At 38.1% G+C, this 17,668-nt stretch overlaps 1 protein-coding gene across 3 annotated transcripts in view; it reads right to left on the bottom strand.

Moving 5' to 3' along the window:
- Positions 1 to 17,668, bottom strand: part of FAM120C (family with sequence similarity 120C) — a 125,471-nt gene that overhangs the window by 51,770 nt on the left and 56,033 nt on the right. For all 3 annotated transcript variants that reach the window (XM_045072779.1, XM_004780587.3, XM_045072778.1), the window contains exon 10: positions 6,872 to 7,121. In XM_045072779.1, the coding sequence (XP_044928714.1) occupies positions 6,872 to 7,121 (250 nt within the window). The remainder of the gene's footprint in view (positions 1 to 6,871; positions 7,122 to 17,668) is intronic.

The following is a 17,668-nucleotide window of genomic DNA, read 5'->3' as shown; positions in this document are numbered from 1 at the left end:
GATTTTATTTATTTGACATAGAGAGAGAGAGACAGTGAGAGAGGGGATACAAGCAGGGGGAGTGGAAGAGGGAGAAGGAGCCCAATGCGGGGCTCAATACCAGGTCCCTGGGATCATGACCTGAGCCGAAGGCAGATGCTTAATGACTGAGCCACCCAGGCGCCCCATACATTTTGATTATTATTAATCTTCTTCTGATTCCTTATATGTGATAAATTATATTTTCCTTGCTTCTTCCATGAGTGTCTTTGTCTTTTAATAGTGTTTGAGTATGGATCTTTGAGTTGACCTTGGAATTTTTGATCTTGGATATGTAGATCTATGTTTTTCACCAAATTTGGGAGGTTTTCATTTCTTAGTTCTTCACGTATTTTTTTCAACCACCCCCCTCTCTCTAGGTTCACCTATTGTGCATATGTTGGTATGTGTGATGTCCATATAGGTCTCTTAGTCTCTTTTCATCTTTATTCTTCTTTATTACATTCTGTTCTCTTGATCTTTTTCTTCTCTCAGCTCAAATCTACTAGAAGGAGCCTCTTCCTTCAAGTTAATTTGTCATTTCTATTATTGTATTTTTCAATTCCTGAATCTCTATTTGGTTTCTTTTTGTAATTTCTATCTCTCCACTGCTATTCTCAATTTGATGGGTCACTGTTATCATACTTCAATTTTTTAAAAAGATTTTATTTATTTGACAGAGAGAGATACAGCAAGAGAGGGAACACACGCAGGGCAAGTGGGAGGGAGAAGCAGGCTCCCTGTGGAGCTCGGAGCCCGATGAGGGGCTCAATCCTAAGACCCTGGGATCACGACCCGAGCCGAAGGCAGAGGCTTAACCAACTGAGCCACCCAGGTGCCCCTCATACTTCAATTTTTTAAATATGGTTTCCTTTAGTTTTCTGATATATCTATTATAGGTATTAAAAATTCTTATTTACTTTGTCCTACATCCATACTCCCTCAGAGACAGTTGCTATTCAGTGCTCTTTGTTCAGTGTATAAATCACACATTATTTCTTTGAAAGCCTTCTTTTCAATCATATATTGCAGCAACCCTCCCCAAGCACTATTGTTGCTATTGCTTTGTTTGCTTAGTGAAATGTCTGGACTAATTTTGCAGAGCGTGTCCCTCCTGCAGAGTGTGGCCCGATAGCCCTGTCCCGATTTTTATTTTTATTTTTAACTCTTCTTTTCATTTTTTTTTAAAGATTTATTTATTTGACAGAGAGAAATCACAAGTAGACAGAGAGGCAGCCAGAGAGAGAGAGAGAGGGAAGCAGGCTCCCTGCTGAGCAGAGAGCCCGATGCGGGACTCGATCCCAGGACCCTGAGATCATGACCTGAGCCGAAGGCAGCGGCTTAATCCACTGAGCCACCCAGGCGCCCCTCTTCTTTTCATTTTTAAGCCTAGCTTCCTAGGCATCTCCCTTGGATCAGCATTGCTTAGTGGTCAGCCAATGATTAGTCAAAGGTTGTGTAGAAACATCTTGAGCTAATAAAGCTCCCATTTTTGCCAAGGGGATATAAGTGTAGGTTAGACATGCATTAAAATTTTAGGCAGTTATAAATCAGGCTTTTATTTTTACCTTGTGCAGGCCTCATGTTCAGCCTGGGAGGAATATGTAATTGGCATTTTCTCCAGTTTCTCTTCAGTGTGTATATAGCCCTACGGATGTACACAGCCTTTCAGAGCCCCAGGAATATAAAGCAGCTTATCAAAGCCCTTTATGACCATCATATTGCCCAGATCAATCAGTTAAATTTTTAGCACAGTGTAAAGCAGCCACTGGCAACAGAGGTGTTTGCCTTCCCTGATACTGTTACTGTTTTTGATATTGCCCTGGACTTAAGCTTTTCATTTAAAAATTCCTTTCTTTTCTCAAGATCAGTTAAATCATTGCTTAGTTTTTATTCTATCTTTTCTCTTTTCTCTTTTACCTTTATCTCTGTAATAAATCTGTCTGGAATGTATGTGAGGCTAGGCCCAAACTTGATGTTTTCTCCCTAAATACCAATATAGTTTTTTCAACAACTATGTAAAAATTCCTCTATTCCTCAGATTTTTGAAGCTTCCTTTGGCTTGTTTTAAGTAATCATGTGTGATCTTACTATTATCTGCTCTGAAACAATGACCTGTCAATTTTAATGCCAGTATCACATCATTTTAGTTTAAATTTATAATACATTTTGGTATTTTTGTTTGTTTGAGCCAAGACTTTTTTATAATCCCAAGCTATTCTTCTTCATTTGTTTCTCCCAATAAACTTTAGAATTATTCTGTCAAGTGAACAAAACCTAGTTCTTTTTTATCTTTACTTTTTACATATCAAGATGGCACATGTTTAACTCAAATGCCCTATTACAGCTGATAAATCCACTGCTTTTTAACAGGATTATTTGTCCAGAAAGATTCAACTTTTACCCATAAATCTAGAGGTATGACCTTGTCCAATTCCATGTTCTGTTTCTGGAAAACTGTTGAGATTTGAATGAAACCTTGCTAGAAATGCCTTGCTACATGCTTCTCACATTCAACAGGGCTGTACCCCACCCCTGGAAGGTTATGCCTTCCTCAAACTGTACTAGCCTGTCCTGTACACTCTCTTTTCTCTAGGCCAATTGTCTACGAGCTGCATCAACATTAATTTTTAGTCACAACTTCCCCAGCATTACTTTACTTCCATGAGAGGTATCTTATAGTTAGCAGAAGCAACTGAGGAGTTTAGACTCCAGGTACTCAGTCAGGCCACAGTTCAACACTGCTACCCAGTCTTTATCTGACATTGCTGAGCAATGCAGTACTTAGGATAAGTTAATCTTCATTTCAAGTTGAATTTTAAATTTCCAACCAGATTTTATGTTAATTTCTAAGGCGTATTTTTCTATTATTTTGTCTTTTAAAGAGCATAGGAATTCAGAGGTGGAGAGACTTGGGTTCAAACTCTTAACACTACCCATTACTAGCTTTGTAACCTCCACAAGTCACTTCTCTTTGAGCCTTTATTCCCTCATGTATAAATGGAGATAAATAATATTTACCTATTAGCACTGTTATGAGAATTAGAAGCATTGTACACAAAGAGCTGACTTAGTACACTGCCAGGTACATAACATGTAATATTACAAAACCTGTTCTTGATGATTTTATGAACAATGATTATTGCCTATGCTTTATTAATGAACTTATATGGGTTCCCGGTTTATACAGGGCAGTTTCCCCCTCTACCACATGGGTTCTTAGGTCTTTTTAAAAGTAATCTTTAGGGACACCTGGGTGGCTCAGTGGGTTAAAGCCTCGGCCTTCGGCTCAGGTCATGATCCCAGGGTCCTGGGATTGAGCCCTGCATCAGGCTCTCTGCTCAGCAGGGAGCCTGCTTCCCTTCCTCTCTCTCTGATTGCCTCTCTGCCTACTTGTGATCTGTCAAATAAGTAAATAAAAATCTTTATTATAAAAAGTAATCTTTATATCTTTTTCCCTGCTTTTAGGCAGCTTTTAAGCTGCCACTTATCATTGCTGTCACTGGGGCTGGTTCTAAGAATAAGTCCTATTCCTTGTCTCACCCCCCCTTATAATTTGCTGCTTCTGATCTGTTGTACACTGAAAAATCATATAACCAAATTGTCAGAAATGTATCTAAATTAAGAATAAATAGGTTAAGAAGGAGGCCAAAGGGTTTTCTTCAGGGAAAGCATATGGAACCTAAAAGACTATAGAGCCTTAGGCTTTGTGATAGCTATTATAGCTACGCATAAGCCATTCTTATTTTCATGCTCCTGGAAGTGTTTTAAAAAATCCAGAGAATCAAACATATGGAAAAATGAGCTATTACTGTATTTTGAGAATAAAGGTAAACAAAACAGGTGATTCCAGAGTTAATATTCAGGGCTATGGACCAGAAACATGTTAGAAGCTAGGAGGAATGAATCCTGTCATTATTCTTATTGGGAAGACTTCTTAAATCACCAATTTTAATCTCAAGGCAGTTAGAAAATTAAAATACTAAGCATCTATTATGTGATAGGGCCCCTACATGTATTATCTCACTCCTTAAAGAGCTCTGAGAAATAAGAATTATTATACCCATTTATGGTAAGGGAATGAATGTGCTAAAAGGTTAAAGTGACTTATCCAAGCTGCAAAGTGCCGAAACCAGAATTCAAATTAAGATCTGTCCAATTTCAAAGGTCAATGCTCTGTAACCCTTTAATGACTTTTTTAAAAGATCTTATTTATTTATTTGTCAGAAAGAGAGGGAGTGAGAGAGAGAGAATATGAGCTGGGCGTGGGGTGAGGCAGGGAGAGAAGGGAGAAACAGACTTCCTGCTGAGCAGGGAGCCTGATGCAAGACTTGGTCCCAGAACCCTGGGATCACGACTTGAGCCAAAGGCAGATGATTAACCGACTGAGCCACCCAGGCTTCCCTGATGACTTATTGAGACTGACTTCTCTACACAAAAATTTATTTCCTCTACATCAGCAAATAAACAATGAGAAAGTGTAACAGATAACAGAATGTCAACCATAATCACTACAATATATATCAAGTACTTACAACTTTAAAACGCAGACCTCTATGGAAAAAAAGTAACTCTACTAAGACATAAAGGAAGAGACCTAAATAAAGGGAGAGGTAAACTATGATCTCTGGATGGGAGTACTTAACATGATAAAGATGTGAACTCTCCCAAAATTAATCTATAAACTCAATTCATTAACCCAAAAATTCCAACAAGATTTTGTGGAAACTGGATGAATTTTAAACTATATGTGGAAGAATAAAGATCACATGATTCAGAAACAGTACACGTCTGACACAAGAAAAGTACAGAGTAGAGATTTGTCCTACCTGATATTAAGGAAAATTAAAAACTTATAATAATTGAAACAAGGTGCTCCTGGTCAGAGATCAAATAGGCAATGGAAAAAAAATGAATCCAGCAATGTACTCATGAATATATAGGAACCTGGTACATAAGAAAGGTGGTAATATACATCAATGGGGAAAGAAGAGATCATTTAATAAATGGAGTTGGGAAAACTAGCTTATTATGTAAAGAGAATAAAATCAGATCCTTTCTTACAGAATATACAGAATACCTACTATATTAAAGAACTGACGTGGAAGGCAACATTATAATACTATTAAAAAATGTAGAGAATTATCTTTATGACCCAAAGGTAGGGAAGAATTTATTAAATAAGAGTTCAAAAGCACACACCACAGGGATACAATTTGAAAGGTGTGACAAAACCAAAATTAAATATTTCTTGGTTAGGGGTGAAGTACACTGATGTCTGCAACTTATTTGGAAATGCATCTAAAAGGATGGATGAATGGCTGTTTAGAGATGGACAGATGGACAGTTATAATAAGATAAAGTAAGTATAGTAAAATATTACAGAACCTAAGCAGTGGTCATACGGGTGTTCCCCATACTATCCTTCCAACTTTTCTGTGTGTACGAAGTTATAAAAATAAAAAAGCTGGTGAAAATGAAGCACTTCTGTTCAACAAAATATTGTACATAGTTTTTAAAAACTGTGAATGGAAATATATTTGATATACACACAGATACAGAAATGATACTTGCTATATACATATGTATATACACACATTTGACAAGAAACTTCTATGATCCGCAAGACAAGTAACCTAAAAGAAAACTTGCAAGGTAAAATAAACAGGCACTGCAGAGAATGAGAAAAACAAATGGTTAATATGTATAAAGTAGAAGCTCATCTCATCTGTAGTCAAAGAAATGAAAAGTAAAATAAAAGATACTACTTGAGGGGCACCTGGGTGGATTAGTTGGCTAAGTGTCTGACTCTTGGATATGGCTCAGGTCACGATTTCATGGTCATGAGATCCAGACCCCTATCCAGCCCTCTGTCAGGCTCTACACTCAGCGCAGAATCTGCTTCAGATTCTTCCTCCCTCTGTCCTTCCCCTACCCCTCTCTTAAACAAACAAACAAACAACAAACAAACAAAACAAACAAATCTTTTTTAAAAGATACTACGTGAAGCCCACTGGACTGGCAAAAATTAAGAAGTTATGTGATATCAGTACTGGCAATACTACGAAGAAAGAGAAACCCTTAAGTGTTGCTCACAGAACTATATATTGGTTCAGAAACAATCTAGAACAACTTGGCAATATGTGACAAAAAACCTATATGTGTATCTTATAGGGTCCAGGAATTCTACTCCTGAGTATATACTTCAGATAAACTGACACAGGAACACAAAGAAACAAAGACATCTATGAAAATACTTCCTGCAGCACTGTTTGGAACACCCAAGAACTGGAAATCAATAAATAAAATACTGTGACATTACTATTTGATGGAACATAATCCAGCGGTCATGAGGTATGAACCATGCATGAATATGGATAGATCTTAAAAATAACAGAGTGAAAAAAATAAGTAGAATGAGATGTACAGCACCTTTCCTGTTATAAAGGGGGGAAAATCTACACATACAAACAACACTATAGACTCTGTAAGGATATACACATGTCTAAATAAATACATGGAGAATGACTTGAAAGGACATACTCCAAATACCCAATAGCGGGTAACTATAGGAAGAGAAGGGAACTAGATCATGAATAAAGACTGAAGAGGACAAAAACCAAACATAAAACCAAATACGAAAGTTCACACAGATCACGCATGAACTGATGATGACAGAGGATCATGAACTGAGAAGACTGTCATAGCAATCCATTTCAGTGTTTCTGAATTCTAAGCTAAACATAAAACAAAAACCTCCCCATCCCCAAACACCATAAAAACACATACTTAAAGGAAATGTGAAAAAAGTAAAAGAGAAATGAACTGGCCACCTCCCTGTCACATGGCTTACCGGAGTACACAGCACATGAGCAGCAGATGGGTTGGGACATTAGCTGGATTGAGCATACTGGGTGTATCTGACTTCATACAGGCCAGGAAGGCCCGCATCCTTCTGTTCTTGTCCTCAACGGCTTTGCCTAGCCAGAGCTTCTTGAGGTTTGGGCAAGTCCATTCCCGAAACGTCAGTGCAGACACCAGCTCAGGGGTTTGAGGAGACTTCCCTTTATAGGCAGACCACTCTTTGAGGATCACTGAAGGAACTAGAAAACAGAAATTGAGAAAAAACAAGTTCTAGAGAATGTCTGAGCATTTCATCAACTGGCCACAATTGACAGGATCATCTGTCATATTTCAACATCTTTTTATTTTTTGTTACCATTAAATTTTATCATTAACAGTAGTAACAGCAGGAACAGTAAACACTTATCAGATATTTGATATATGCTAAGAACTTTACATATAAATATAAATCTCACTTATTTCTCAGAACTCCAATCCTGAGAGAGAAGTATTATATTATCATAAAACATAGTGCCCATTTTTCAGATGAAGAAATAAAGTCTCAAAATCACACAGTTAATTATATTAAAACTCATTTAAGTACATGTACCAGGCTATCAAGGAAAGAAGTCCAACTAAGAATTACCTAAGTGTCTGGCTTCATACAAGCTGGGATTGGGAGGAAGACAAACTGTAAGAGACTCTTAATCTCACAAAACAAACTGAGGGTTGCTGGGGGCAGGGGGGTAGGGAGAGAGTGGTTGGATTATGGACATCAGGGAGGGTATGTGCTATGATGAGTGCTGTGAAGTGTGTAAACCTGGTCATTCACAGACCTGTGCCCCTGGGGCTAATAATACATTATATGTTTATAAAAAATTTTTAAAAATATCTGGCTTCATTATAGACTACAGGACGCTCCAAAAGATTTTTTTAAATTTCACAAAATTCTCAAAAAAAAATCTTTTAGATTTTTGAAGGTTTAACAGATGAAGAAAACATGGCTTCTGTCTACTTCTGGTATATGTCAGGCTCTTAAGCTATGGCCTCTTTTACTTAAGACATCTAGCATTTAATCATTACCCAAGCTAGAAACCTGGAAGTCATCCCAGAGTCTACACTCTCCTTCACCTCCTACACATCTGGTTATTTCCAAGGTCCTGCTGATTCTATTACTTGAATATATTTTGTATCTGTGCCCTTTTCTTCATCAAAACAAATATTGCAGAGGTTCAGATCTCATTACCTTTCACCTGACAAGTCTCCAGACTGCTGTCCCAGACTTCATCCTGTCTGGTCTACCTCATATGCATGCTCCACAACTGTGAGAATTCTCTTTTTAACAAAATTTTTATTTTGAAATAATTAATTCATAGGGAGTTGCAAAGATAGTTGAGAGAGGTCCTGTGTCTCCTTACCCAGTTTCTCCCAAAAGTTTTATCTAAAACAATTATAGTATCAAAGCTAGGAAGTTGACCTTGGTATAGTTGTGTGTATAGTTCTATGTCACAGGTAGTTTTTAAAAAATTCTATTTATTTGACACAAAGAGAATACAAGTAGGCAAAGTGGCCGGCTGAGGGAGAGGGAGAAGCAGACTCCCCGCTGAGCAGAGAGCCTAATGCGAGGCTTGATCCCAGGACCATCATGACTTGAGCCAAAGGCAGATGCTTAAACCGAGTGAGCCACCCAGGCACCCCTCACACAGAGGATCTTTTTTTTTTTAAGATTTAATTTATTTATTTGACAGAGATCACAAGTAGGCAGAGAGGGGGGGGAAGCAGGCTCCCCGCTGAGCAGAGAGCCAGATGCAGGGCTCGATCCCAGGACCCTGGGATCATTACCTGAGCTGAAGGCAGAGGCTTTAACCCACTGAGCCACCCAGGTGCCCCCACACAGAGGTTTATATAACCACCACTGTAATCAAGATATAGAACTATTCAATTACTACAAAGTCTACTTTATGCTACCCCTTTTATGGTCACACCCAATGCCCTACATCCCTGGCAACTGCTAATCTATTCTCCATCCTTACAATTTTATCAATTTGAGAATGTTATATAAATAGAATCATATAGTATGTAATCTTCTGAGATTGGCATTTGCACTTGGCATAATGCCCTCAGGATCCTTCCATGTTGCTGCATGTATCAATACTTTTTTTTGCCAAGTAGTATTCCATGGTATGCCATACCACAGTTTAACCATTCATCTTTTGAAGGACATCTGGGTTGTTCCCAGCTTGGGGCTATTAGAAATAAAATTTATTATGAATATTTTTTATAGGTTCCTGCATGAAAGTAGGTCTTCATTTCTCTGGGATAAATGCCCCAAAGTGTAAGTGCTGGGGTGCACGAGAAGTCTATTTTGACTTTTGAAAGGAAATGCCAAGTATTTTCTAGAGTGGTGGTACCATTTTACATTCCTACCAGCGATTTATGGGTGATCTAGTTCCTCCACATCCAATCCAGCATGTGGTATTGACACCATTATTCATTTTAGCCATTCTGATAGATATATAGTTATATCTCATTATGGTTTTAATTTGAAATTCTTTGTGCACCTGGGTGGCTCAGTCACTAGGTGTCTGCCTTTGGCTCAGGTTGTGATCCCAGGGTAATGGGATTGAACCCTGCATTGGGCTCCCTGCTTAGCGGGAAGCCTGCTTCACCCTCTCCCACTCTCCCTGCCTATGTTCCCTTTCTCACTGTCTGTTTCTCTGTCAAATAAATAAATAAAATCCTTCTTAAAAAATTGAAATTCTTGGGGCGCCTGGGTGGCTCAGTGGGTTAAGCCGCTGCCTTCGGCTCAGGTCATGATCTCAGGGTCCTGGGATCGAGTCCCGCATCGGGCTCTCTGCTCAGCAGGGAGCCTGCTTCCCCCTCTCTCTCTGCCTGCCTCTCCATCTACTTGTGATTTCTCTCTGTCAAATAAATAAAATCTTTAATAAAAAAAAATTGAAATTCTTTAATGGCTAATGATGTGAAACATCTTTTCATGTCTTTATTTGCCACACATATAACTTCTTCAGTGAAACTTTCGAATTCTTTTGCTGATCTTCTAATCAGACTGTTTCCATAATGCTTAGTTTTCAGAGTTCTTTATATATTTTATATTTGAAAAAATATTTTATTTTTTTTTTACCAGAGAGAGAGCAAGAGAGTGAGCACAAGCAGGGAGAGCAGCAGGCAAAGGGAGAAGCGGACTCCCCAGTGAGCAGGAAGCCCAATGTGGGAATCGATCCCAGGACCCTGGGATCATGACCTGAGCCAAAGGCAGATGCTTAATCGACTGAGCCCTCAAGAGTTCTTGATGTATTTTAGACAGTAATCTAGGTATGTGGTATCTGTTCACCTATGGATGTCCAATTCATCTAGTACCATTTTTTAAAAGGACTATCCTTCCTTTAATGAAGTACTTCTGCAGCTTTGTCAAAAATCAGTTGGTTGTACTTGCATGGGGCTATTTATGGATTCCCTATTCTGTTTCACTTCTCTGTCTGTCCATATTACTACCACCAATACCACACAGTCTTAATTACTGTAGCTACACAGAAAGTCTTGAAAATCAAGACAGAGTGATTGTTGCCAACTTACTCCTTTTCAAAATTGTTTTAGCTGTTCTAGTTCCTGTCTTTTCATATAAATATTAGAATAATCTTGTATATATCTACAAAGAACCCTGCTGGTATCTGGATAGGAATTGTGTGAAACCTGCATATCAATTTGAAGAGAAGTGACATTTTACTATGTTGAATCCTCCAATTCATGGAGATCTAGGTCTCTCCATTAATGTAGTTCTTCACTGATTTCTTTCATCAGCATTTTATAATTTTCAGCATACAGATCTTGAACATCTTTTGTTAAATTTATGCCTAAGTATTTCATTTTCTTTGGAGGAATTATAAATGGTATTTTAAAATTTTGGTTCCTCATATTCATTGTCAGTATACAGAAATATAATTAATTTATGTATCCTACAAACAAGATGAACTCACTTATTAGCTCTAGGAATTTTGTTGTAGATTGTGATTTTCTACATAGACTATGTCATCTACAACTAGGGACAGTTTTATTTCTTGCCTTCTGATCTGTACGTCTTCTGTATCATTTTCTTGCCTTTCTATGCTGGCTCGAAGTTCTGAGATTGTTTTTTTATCATGAACTGTTAAATTTTGTTAAATATTTTTCTGCATCCATTGAGATGACCAGATACTTTTCCTTTATCCTGTCTATATGGTAGCTTACATAGACTGATTTGTCAAATATTGAACCAATCTTACAAGATAGAATAAACCCTATTGGGCAGTGGTGTGTAATTCTTTCTATATATTGTTGAATTCTACAGATGAATATTTTGTTAAGAACTTTTATATCTATACTGATGAAGGATATTGGTCTGAAGTACTGTTTTTATATACTATCTTCATCAGGTTTTAGTATTGCGGTAGTAACTGGCTTCATAGAGTGATTTGGTAAGTGTTCTCTCCTATTTCCTGAAAAAGATTTGTGTAGAATTGATGGCAATACTTTTTTTTCAATTTAAAGATTTATTGTCCACAATAAGTGCCTGACTGTATAAAGCACTGTTGGAAATTAAAAGACTTACGAGACAGACTCTATGTACTCTTTTTAAAAAATAATTATTATTGAGGGGTGCTTGGCTGGCTCATTCAGTAGAGCATCCAACTCTTGCTCACAGAGTCATGAGTTCGAGCCCCATGTTGGCTGTAGAGATTACATTAAAATGTTTAAAAATTTTTATTACTGAAATATAATTGATATAAAATGTTATATTAGTTTCAGTTGTACAACATAGGGATTTGAAAATTATCCGTTAAAAATTCAGTAGAATTCTCCAGTGAAATCAATTCAGTCAGATTTCTTTTCTGGGAAAATTTAAATTTTATTAGTATTTACAGGGCTATTCAAATGATCTATTTCATATTAGGTGTGTTGTGGTAGTTTGCAATTTTCAGAGATTGATCCATTTTGTTTCAGTTGTCAAATTTATGTGTGGAGTTGTTTACAGTATCCCTATATAACCCTTTGGATATCTGTAGGTACTATGGTGTTATTCCCTGCCTCATTCTTGGTATTAGTAATTGTGTGTTCCCTATTTTCTTCTTTGCAGACTTTCTAGAAGTTTGTCGATTTTATTGTTCTTTTCAAAGAACCAGGTTTTTGTTTCAATAATTACTCTGTTATTTTTCTGTTTTCAATTTCATTGGTTTTTGCTCTTTATTATTAATTCCTCACTTTGGTTTGCTGCAGGCTTAGCTTTCTCCTCCTCTTGTTTCTTGAGGTGGAAATGCAGATGATGCTCTAATTTGAGCATTTAGTACCATAAATTTCCTTCTCAGCAATTTAGCTCCATACCACAGACTCTCATACTGTATTTTTATTTTCATTTCATTCCATGTATTTCTTTCTTCCTCTTGAGACTTCTTCTTTGACCCATGGATTGTATGTATTAAAGTGCTTTGTAATTTTCCAAGTATTTCCAGGTTTTCCTTTTACCTTTCTGTTTTTAATTTCTAGTTTGATTCCATAGTAGTCTAAGAATATACTCTGTATAATTTTAATGAGCTTAAGTTTACTGAGTTTGAGTATTTACCCTAAAGATACAGATGTAGTGATCTGAAGGGGCACGTGCACCCGAATGTTTATAGCAGCAATGTCCACAATAGCCAAAGTATGGAAAGGATCTAGATGTCCATCAACAGATGAATGGATAAAGAAGATGTGGTGTATATATATACAATGGAATACTATGCAGCCATCAAAAGAAATGAAATCTTGCCATTTGCGACGACATGGATGGAACTAGAGGGTATTATGCTTAGTGAAATAAGTCAATCGGAGAAGAAAGACAACTATCATATGATCTCCCTGATATGAGGAAGTTGAGAGGCAACATGGGGAGCTTGGGGGGTAGGAAAAGAATAAATAAAACAAGATGGGATCAGGAGGGAGACAAACCATGAGACTCTTACTGTCACAAAACAAACTGAGGGTTGCTGGGGGGAGGGGAGTTAGGAGAAGGGGCTAGGATTATGGACATTGGGGAGGGTATGTGCTATGGTGAGTGCTGTGAAGTGTGTAAACCTGGTGATTCACAGACCTATACCCCTGGGGCTAATAATACATTATATGCTAATAAAAAAAGTTTACTGAGTTTGTTTCATGGTCCAAGATATAATTTATCATGGTATATGTTAAGTGGGCATGTGAAAAGAACATATATTTTCCTCTTGTTGCATGTTTTATTAAGAGTCAATTAGATCCTATTCATTAATGGTACTGTTGAGTTCTATATTCCTGATGATCTCCTTTCTAGTTGTTTTACTAATTATTGAAAGCAGAGTAGAAGTCTCTGATTATAATTGTGGATTTGTCTCTTTCTAAGTTTTTTCAGTTGTGGCATCACATATTTTGTGGCTCTGTGGTTTGGTGATAGACATTTAGGATTGCTAGTCTTCTTGGTATACTGACTCTTACCAGTATATAATATCCCTCTCTTTTCCTGGCAATCTGCTTTGCTCCAAAGTCTACTTTATGGGGTATTAATATAGCCCTTCTTAATTTCTTTTGTTTAATGTTTTCATGGTAAATAATTTTCCATCATTCAACTTTCAACATGCATATCATTTATATTTGAAGTGAATTTTTGAAGACAATATATAATTGGGTTATGATTTTTATCCAGTCTGCGAATGACTGTATTTTAACTGGTGTAATTAGACTACTACATTTAATGTAATGTTAGGGCTTAAGTCTATCATTTTTTTGGTTTGTTTTCTGTTTTTCGTATCTCCGCTTTCTTCCTCTTCCCTTCCTATAGGTTACATGAACTTATTTTAGATTCCGTGTTGATTTATCTATAGTGTTCTTTAGTATTTCTGTGTATACCTTTTCTAACACATTTTCTAGGCATTGCATTATGTACACATAAGTTACTACAGTCCACTGGTATTGACATTTTACCCGTTCAAGTATAGAAACCTTACCGGTTACATCCCTTTAATCTTCCTGACTTAGAACTGTCTTACATATTTTCCCTACAGACACTAAGAACCAAATTAAGCAGTGACACTTTTGCTTCAACTGTGAATTTTAGAAAACTCAAGAAAAGCAAAGTCTATTGTTTTTACTTACATATTTGTTCTCTCCATTGTCTTTCCTTCCTTCCTGATGTTGCAAGATTCCTTCTATAAGTTTCTACTTTAACTCTAGTTAGTTAACATACAGTGTTACTAGTTTCAGGTGTATAATACAGTGATTCAGCACTTTCATACATTACCCTGTGCTCATCAGGACATGTACCCACCCTCCTACTCCCCCGCTCTGGTACCCATGAGTTTGTTCCCTATGATGGAAAATCTGTTTTATTTTTTTTTTAAGATTTTATTTTACTTTATTTATTTGACAGAGAGAGATCACAAGTAGGCAGAGAGGCAGGCAGAGAGAGAGAGAGGAGGAAGCAGGCTCCCCGCTGAGCAGAGAGCCTGATGCGGGACTCGATCCCAGGACCCTGAGATCATGACCCGAGCCGAAGGCAGCGGCTTAACCCACTGAGCCACCCAGGCACCCGGAAAGTCTGTTTTTTGCTTTGACTATCTCTCTCTCATTTTTTTCCTTTGCTTATATGTTTTGTTTCTTAAATTCCACCATATGATTCCACAAATCATATGGTATTTGTCTTTCTCTTATTTTTGCTTAGCATTGTATTCTCTAGCTCCACCAATACTGTTGCAAATGGCAAGATTTAGTTATTATTAGGACTTAATAATGTTCCATTATGTATTACTATACAATATTCCATTATATTCCATACATACACATCTTTATCCATCCACCAACTGATGGATACTTGGGCTATTTCCATATTGTGGCTATTATAAATAATACTGCTATAAACATAAGGGTGCATGTATCCCTTTGAGTTAGTGTCTCTGTATTTGGGTAAATATCCAGTAGTACAAATACTGGTTCATAAAGTAGTTCCAGTTTTAAATTTTTGAGGAACTTCCATACTATTTAGCACAGTGGCTGTACAACTTTGCATTCTCACCAACACTGCAAGAGGGTTCCCAGTTCTCTACACCCTTGCCAATACCTGGTGTTCCTTGTGCCTTTGATTTTAGCCTTTCTGACAGATGTGAGGTGTTACCTCATTGTAGTTTTGATATGCACTTCCTTGATGATGAGTGATGTTGAGCATCTTTTCATGTACCTGTTGGCTACCTAGATGTCTTCTTTGGAGAAATGTCTGTTCATGTCTTCTGCCCAATTTTTAATTGGGTTATTTGTTTTTTGGGTTTGAGTTTTGTAAGTCCTTTATATATTTTGGATACTAGCCTTTTAGTGGATATGTCATTTGCAAATATCTTCTCCCATTCTGCCTTTTAGTTTTGATTGTTTCCTTTGCAGTGCATAAGCTTTTTATTTGATATAGTCCCAAGAGTTTATTTTTTGCTTTTGTTTCCCTTGCCTCGGGAGGCCTATCTAGAAAGAAGCTACCACAGCTAATGACAAAGACGTTACTGCCTGTGTTCTCTTCTAGGATTTTTATAACATCAGGTCTCACATTTTAATATTTCTTGTAGGGCTGGTTTAGTGGTCATGAACTGCTTTAGGTTTGTCTGGGAAACTAAGTCTCCTTCTATTCTGAATGACAGCCTTGCTGGATAGAGTATTCTTGACTCTTGATTTCTCCCATTCAGCTCTTCAAATATAACATGCCACTCCTTTCTGGCTTGCAAAGCTTCTGTTGCAAAATCTCCTGCTAGCCTTATGATTTTTCCCTTGTAAGCTAATGACTTGTTTTACCTGCTATCTTTAGAATTTTTTCTTTATCACTATACTTTGTAAATTTAATTACAATATGTCTTGCTGTTGGTCAGCTTTTGTTGATTCTGTTGGGGTTCCTCTGTGAGTCCTGCACCCAGGTATCTGCTCCCTTCTCCAGCTTAGGGAACTTTTCAGCTGTTATTTCCTCAAATACATTTTCTGACCACCTTTCTCTCTCTTCTGAGACTCCTGTAATATAAATGTTATTACATTTAACGGAATCAGTGAGTTCCCTAAGTCTATTCTTGTTTTGCATAATTCTTTTCTCTCTCCTTTATTCAGCTTGCTTACTTTCCATTACTCTCTCTCCTAGGTCACTAATTCATTTTCATTTGTTTCCATGTACATGTTCCTCTGCTTCTTCTATCTTGCTGTTCATTCCATCAAATGTGTTTCTAAATGTCATTTATTGTGCCCCTTATCTTTGCTATGTCATCCCTATCTCTGTGCTAAGTGTCTCATACATGTACTCTACTCTTTTCTCAAGTCCAGTGAGTATCCTTAGAATCATTGCTTTAATGTCTTTATCCAGCATGTTACTTATATCTGTTTTGCTTAGATCTCTGGCTTTGGCCTTATCCTTTCTTTCAGCTGGGATAAATTTGTTTTCTCATTTTTGTCTGCCTCTCTGTGTCAATTTCTCTGTGTTAACAAAGTCAGTTCCATCTTCTCCTCTTGAAAGTAGTGACTTCATAAAGAAGAGGTCCTGGAGTGTTAATCCCCCATTCACCAGAACCTGGCACTTCAGGAGAATAGCCTATGTATATTGCTTATGGCCTTCTTTTGTTTATGGGTCCCTTTTCCTTTCCATGTAGTCATCAGCACTGACTCTCTGCCTGCTGTGGGTTGTGCTTGCTCTCTATGGTGGTAGTGGGACCCAGGCAGGCTAGCTCTGGGGGAGTGGGGCATGCCCACCAAGGAAAGGGAACAGGACAGTTGTATTAGCAAAATGTACACTGGGCAACTAGACCTATGCCAGATCTCCTTCAGTGTTGTAGTCGTTGGAGGCTGCACACTGGGCAGCCAGAAAAACAAGACCAGCTAGGGGTACACAGCTGGGCATGGTAGGAGATGATGCCTGTGGGTGCACAAAGGTGCCTGGAGGATTGCTGCTCAGTGTGGTACATGCTCGTGGCTGGGGGCACATGTCCTGGAGATCACACAAGGGTGGCTAGGGGTATACAGCTAAGCACAGTGTGACAGACATGCATGGTGCTCAGTGGCAGCTGTGCACCTTGGTGGCTGGGTAGGGAACCTGTTTAGCTTTAACAAAATTTGCCCTGGGGTGCTTGGGTGGTGTAGTCAGATAAGCATCTAACTCTTTTTTTTTTTAAGATTGTATTTATTCATTTGACAGAGAGAAAGCACAGCAAGGGGCATGGCAGGCAGAGAAGAAGGAGAAGCAAGCTCCCCACTGAGCAGAGAGCCCAAAGTGGGGCTCAATTCCAGGACCCTGGGATCACAACCAGAGCCAATGGCAGATACTTAACCGACTGAGCCATCCAGGTGCCCCATAACTGCCCAGCTCTTGGCTTCAGCTCAGGTGGTGGGGTCAAATCCCGTGTCAGGCTCCATGCTCAGCATGTAGTCTGCTTGGGATTCTCTTTCCTTCTCCCTCTGCCCCTCTTACTTGTGCTGTCTCTCTAAAATAAATAAATCTGAAAAACAATCTGAAGGGTTTGAAGTGGCGGGGGCATGGGAGGTTGGGGTACCAGGTGGTGGGTATTATAGAGGGCACGGATTGCATGGAGCACTGGGTGTGGTGAAAAAATAATGAATACTGTTTTTCTGAAAATAAATAAATTTTTTTAAAAATTGCCCTGAGCCCAGGGTCAACAACAGCGGCTTGGAGTTGATAAGTCCTCAGGAGAACTCAGGGGCATGGAGCACTGCTAGCAAGTTAGTTGCCAAGTGTCTGTGCAGCCACACCTCCAGCAGGTGTCTCTGTGCTTACGCT

Source organism: Mustela putorius, unplaced genomic scaffold (genome assembly GCF_011764305.1).
Source record: "Mustela putorius furo isolate JIRA1106 unplaced genomic scaffold, ASM1176430v1.1 tig00004068_pilon_pilon_pilon, whole genome shotgun sequence".
Lineage (NCBI taxonomy): Eukaryota > Metazoa > Chordata > Mammalia > Carnivora > Mustelidae > Mustela > Mustela putorius.
This window is presented reverse-complemented; position numbering and strand designations above follow the sequence as displayed.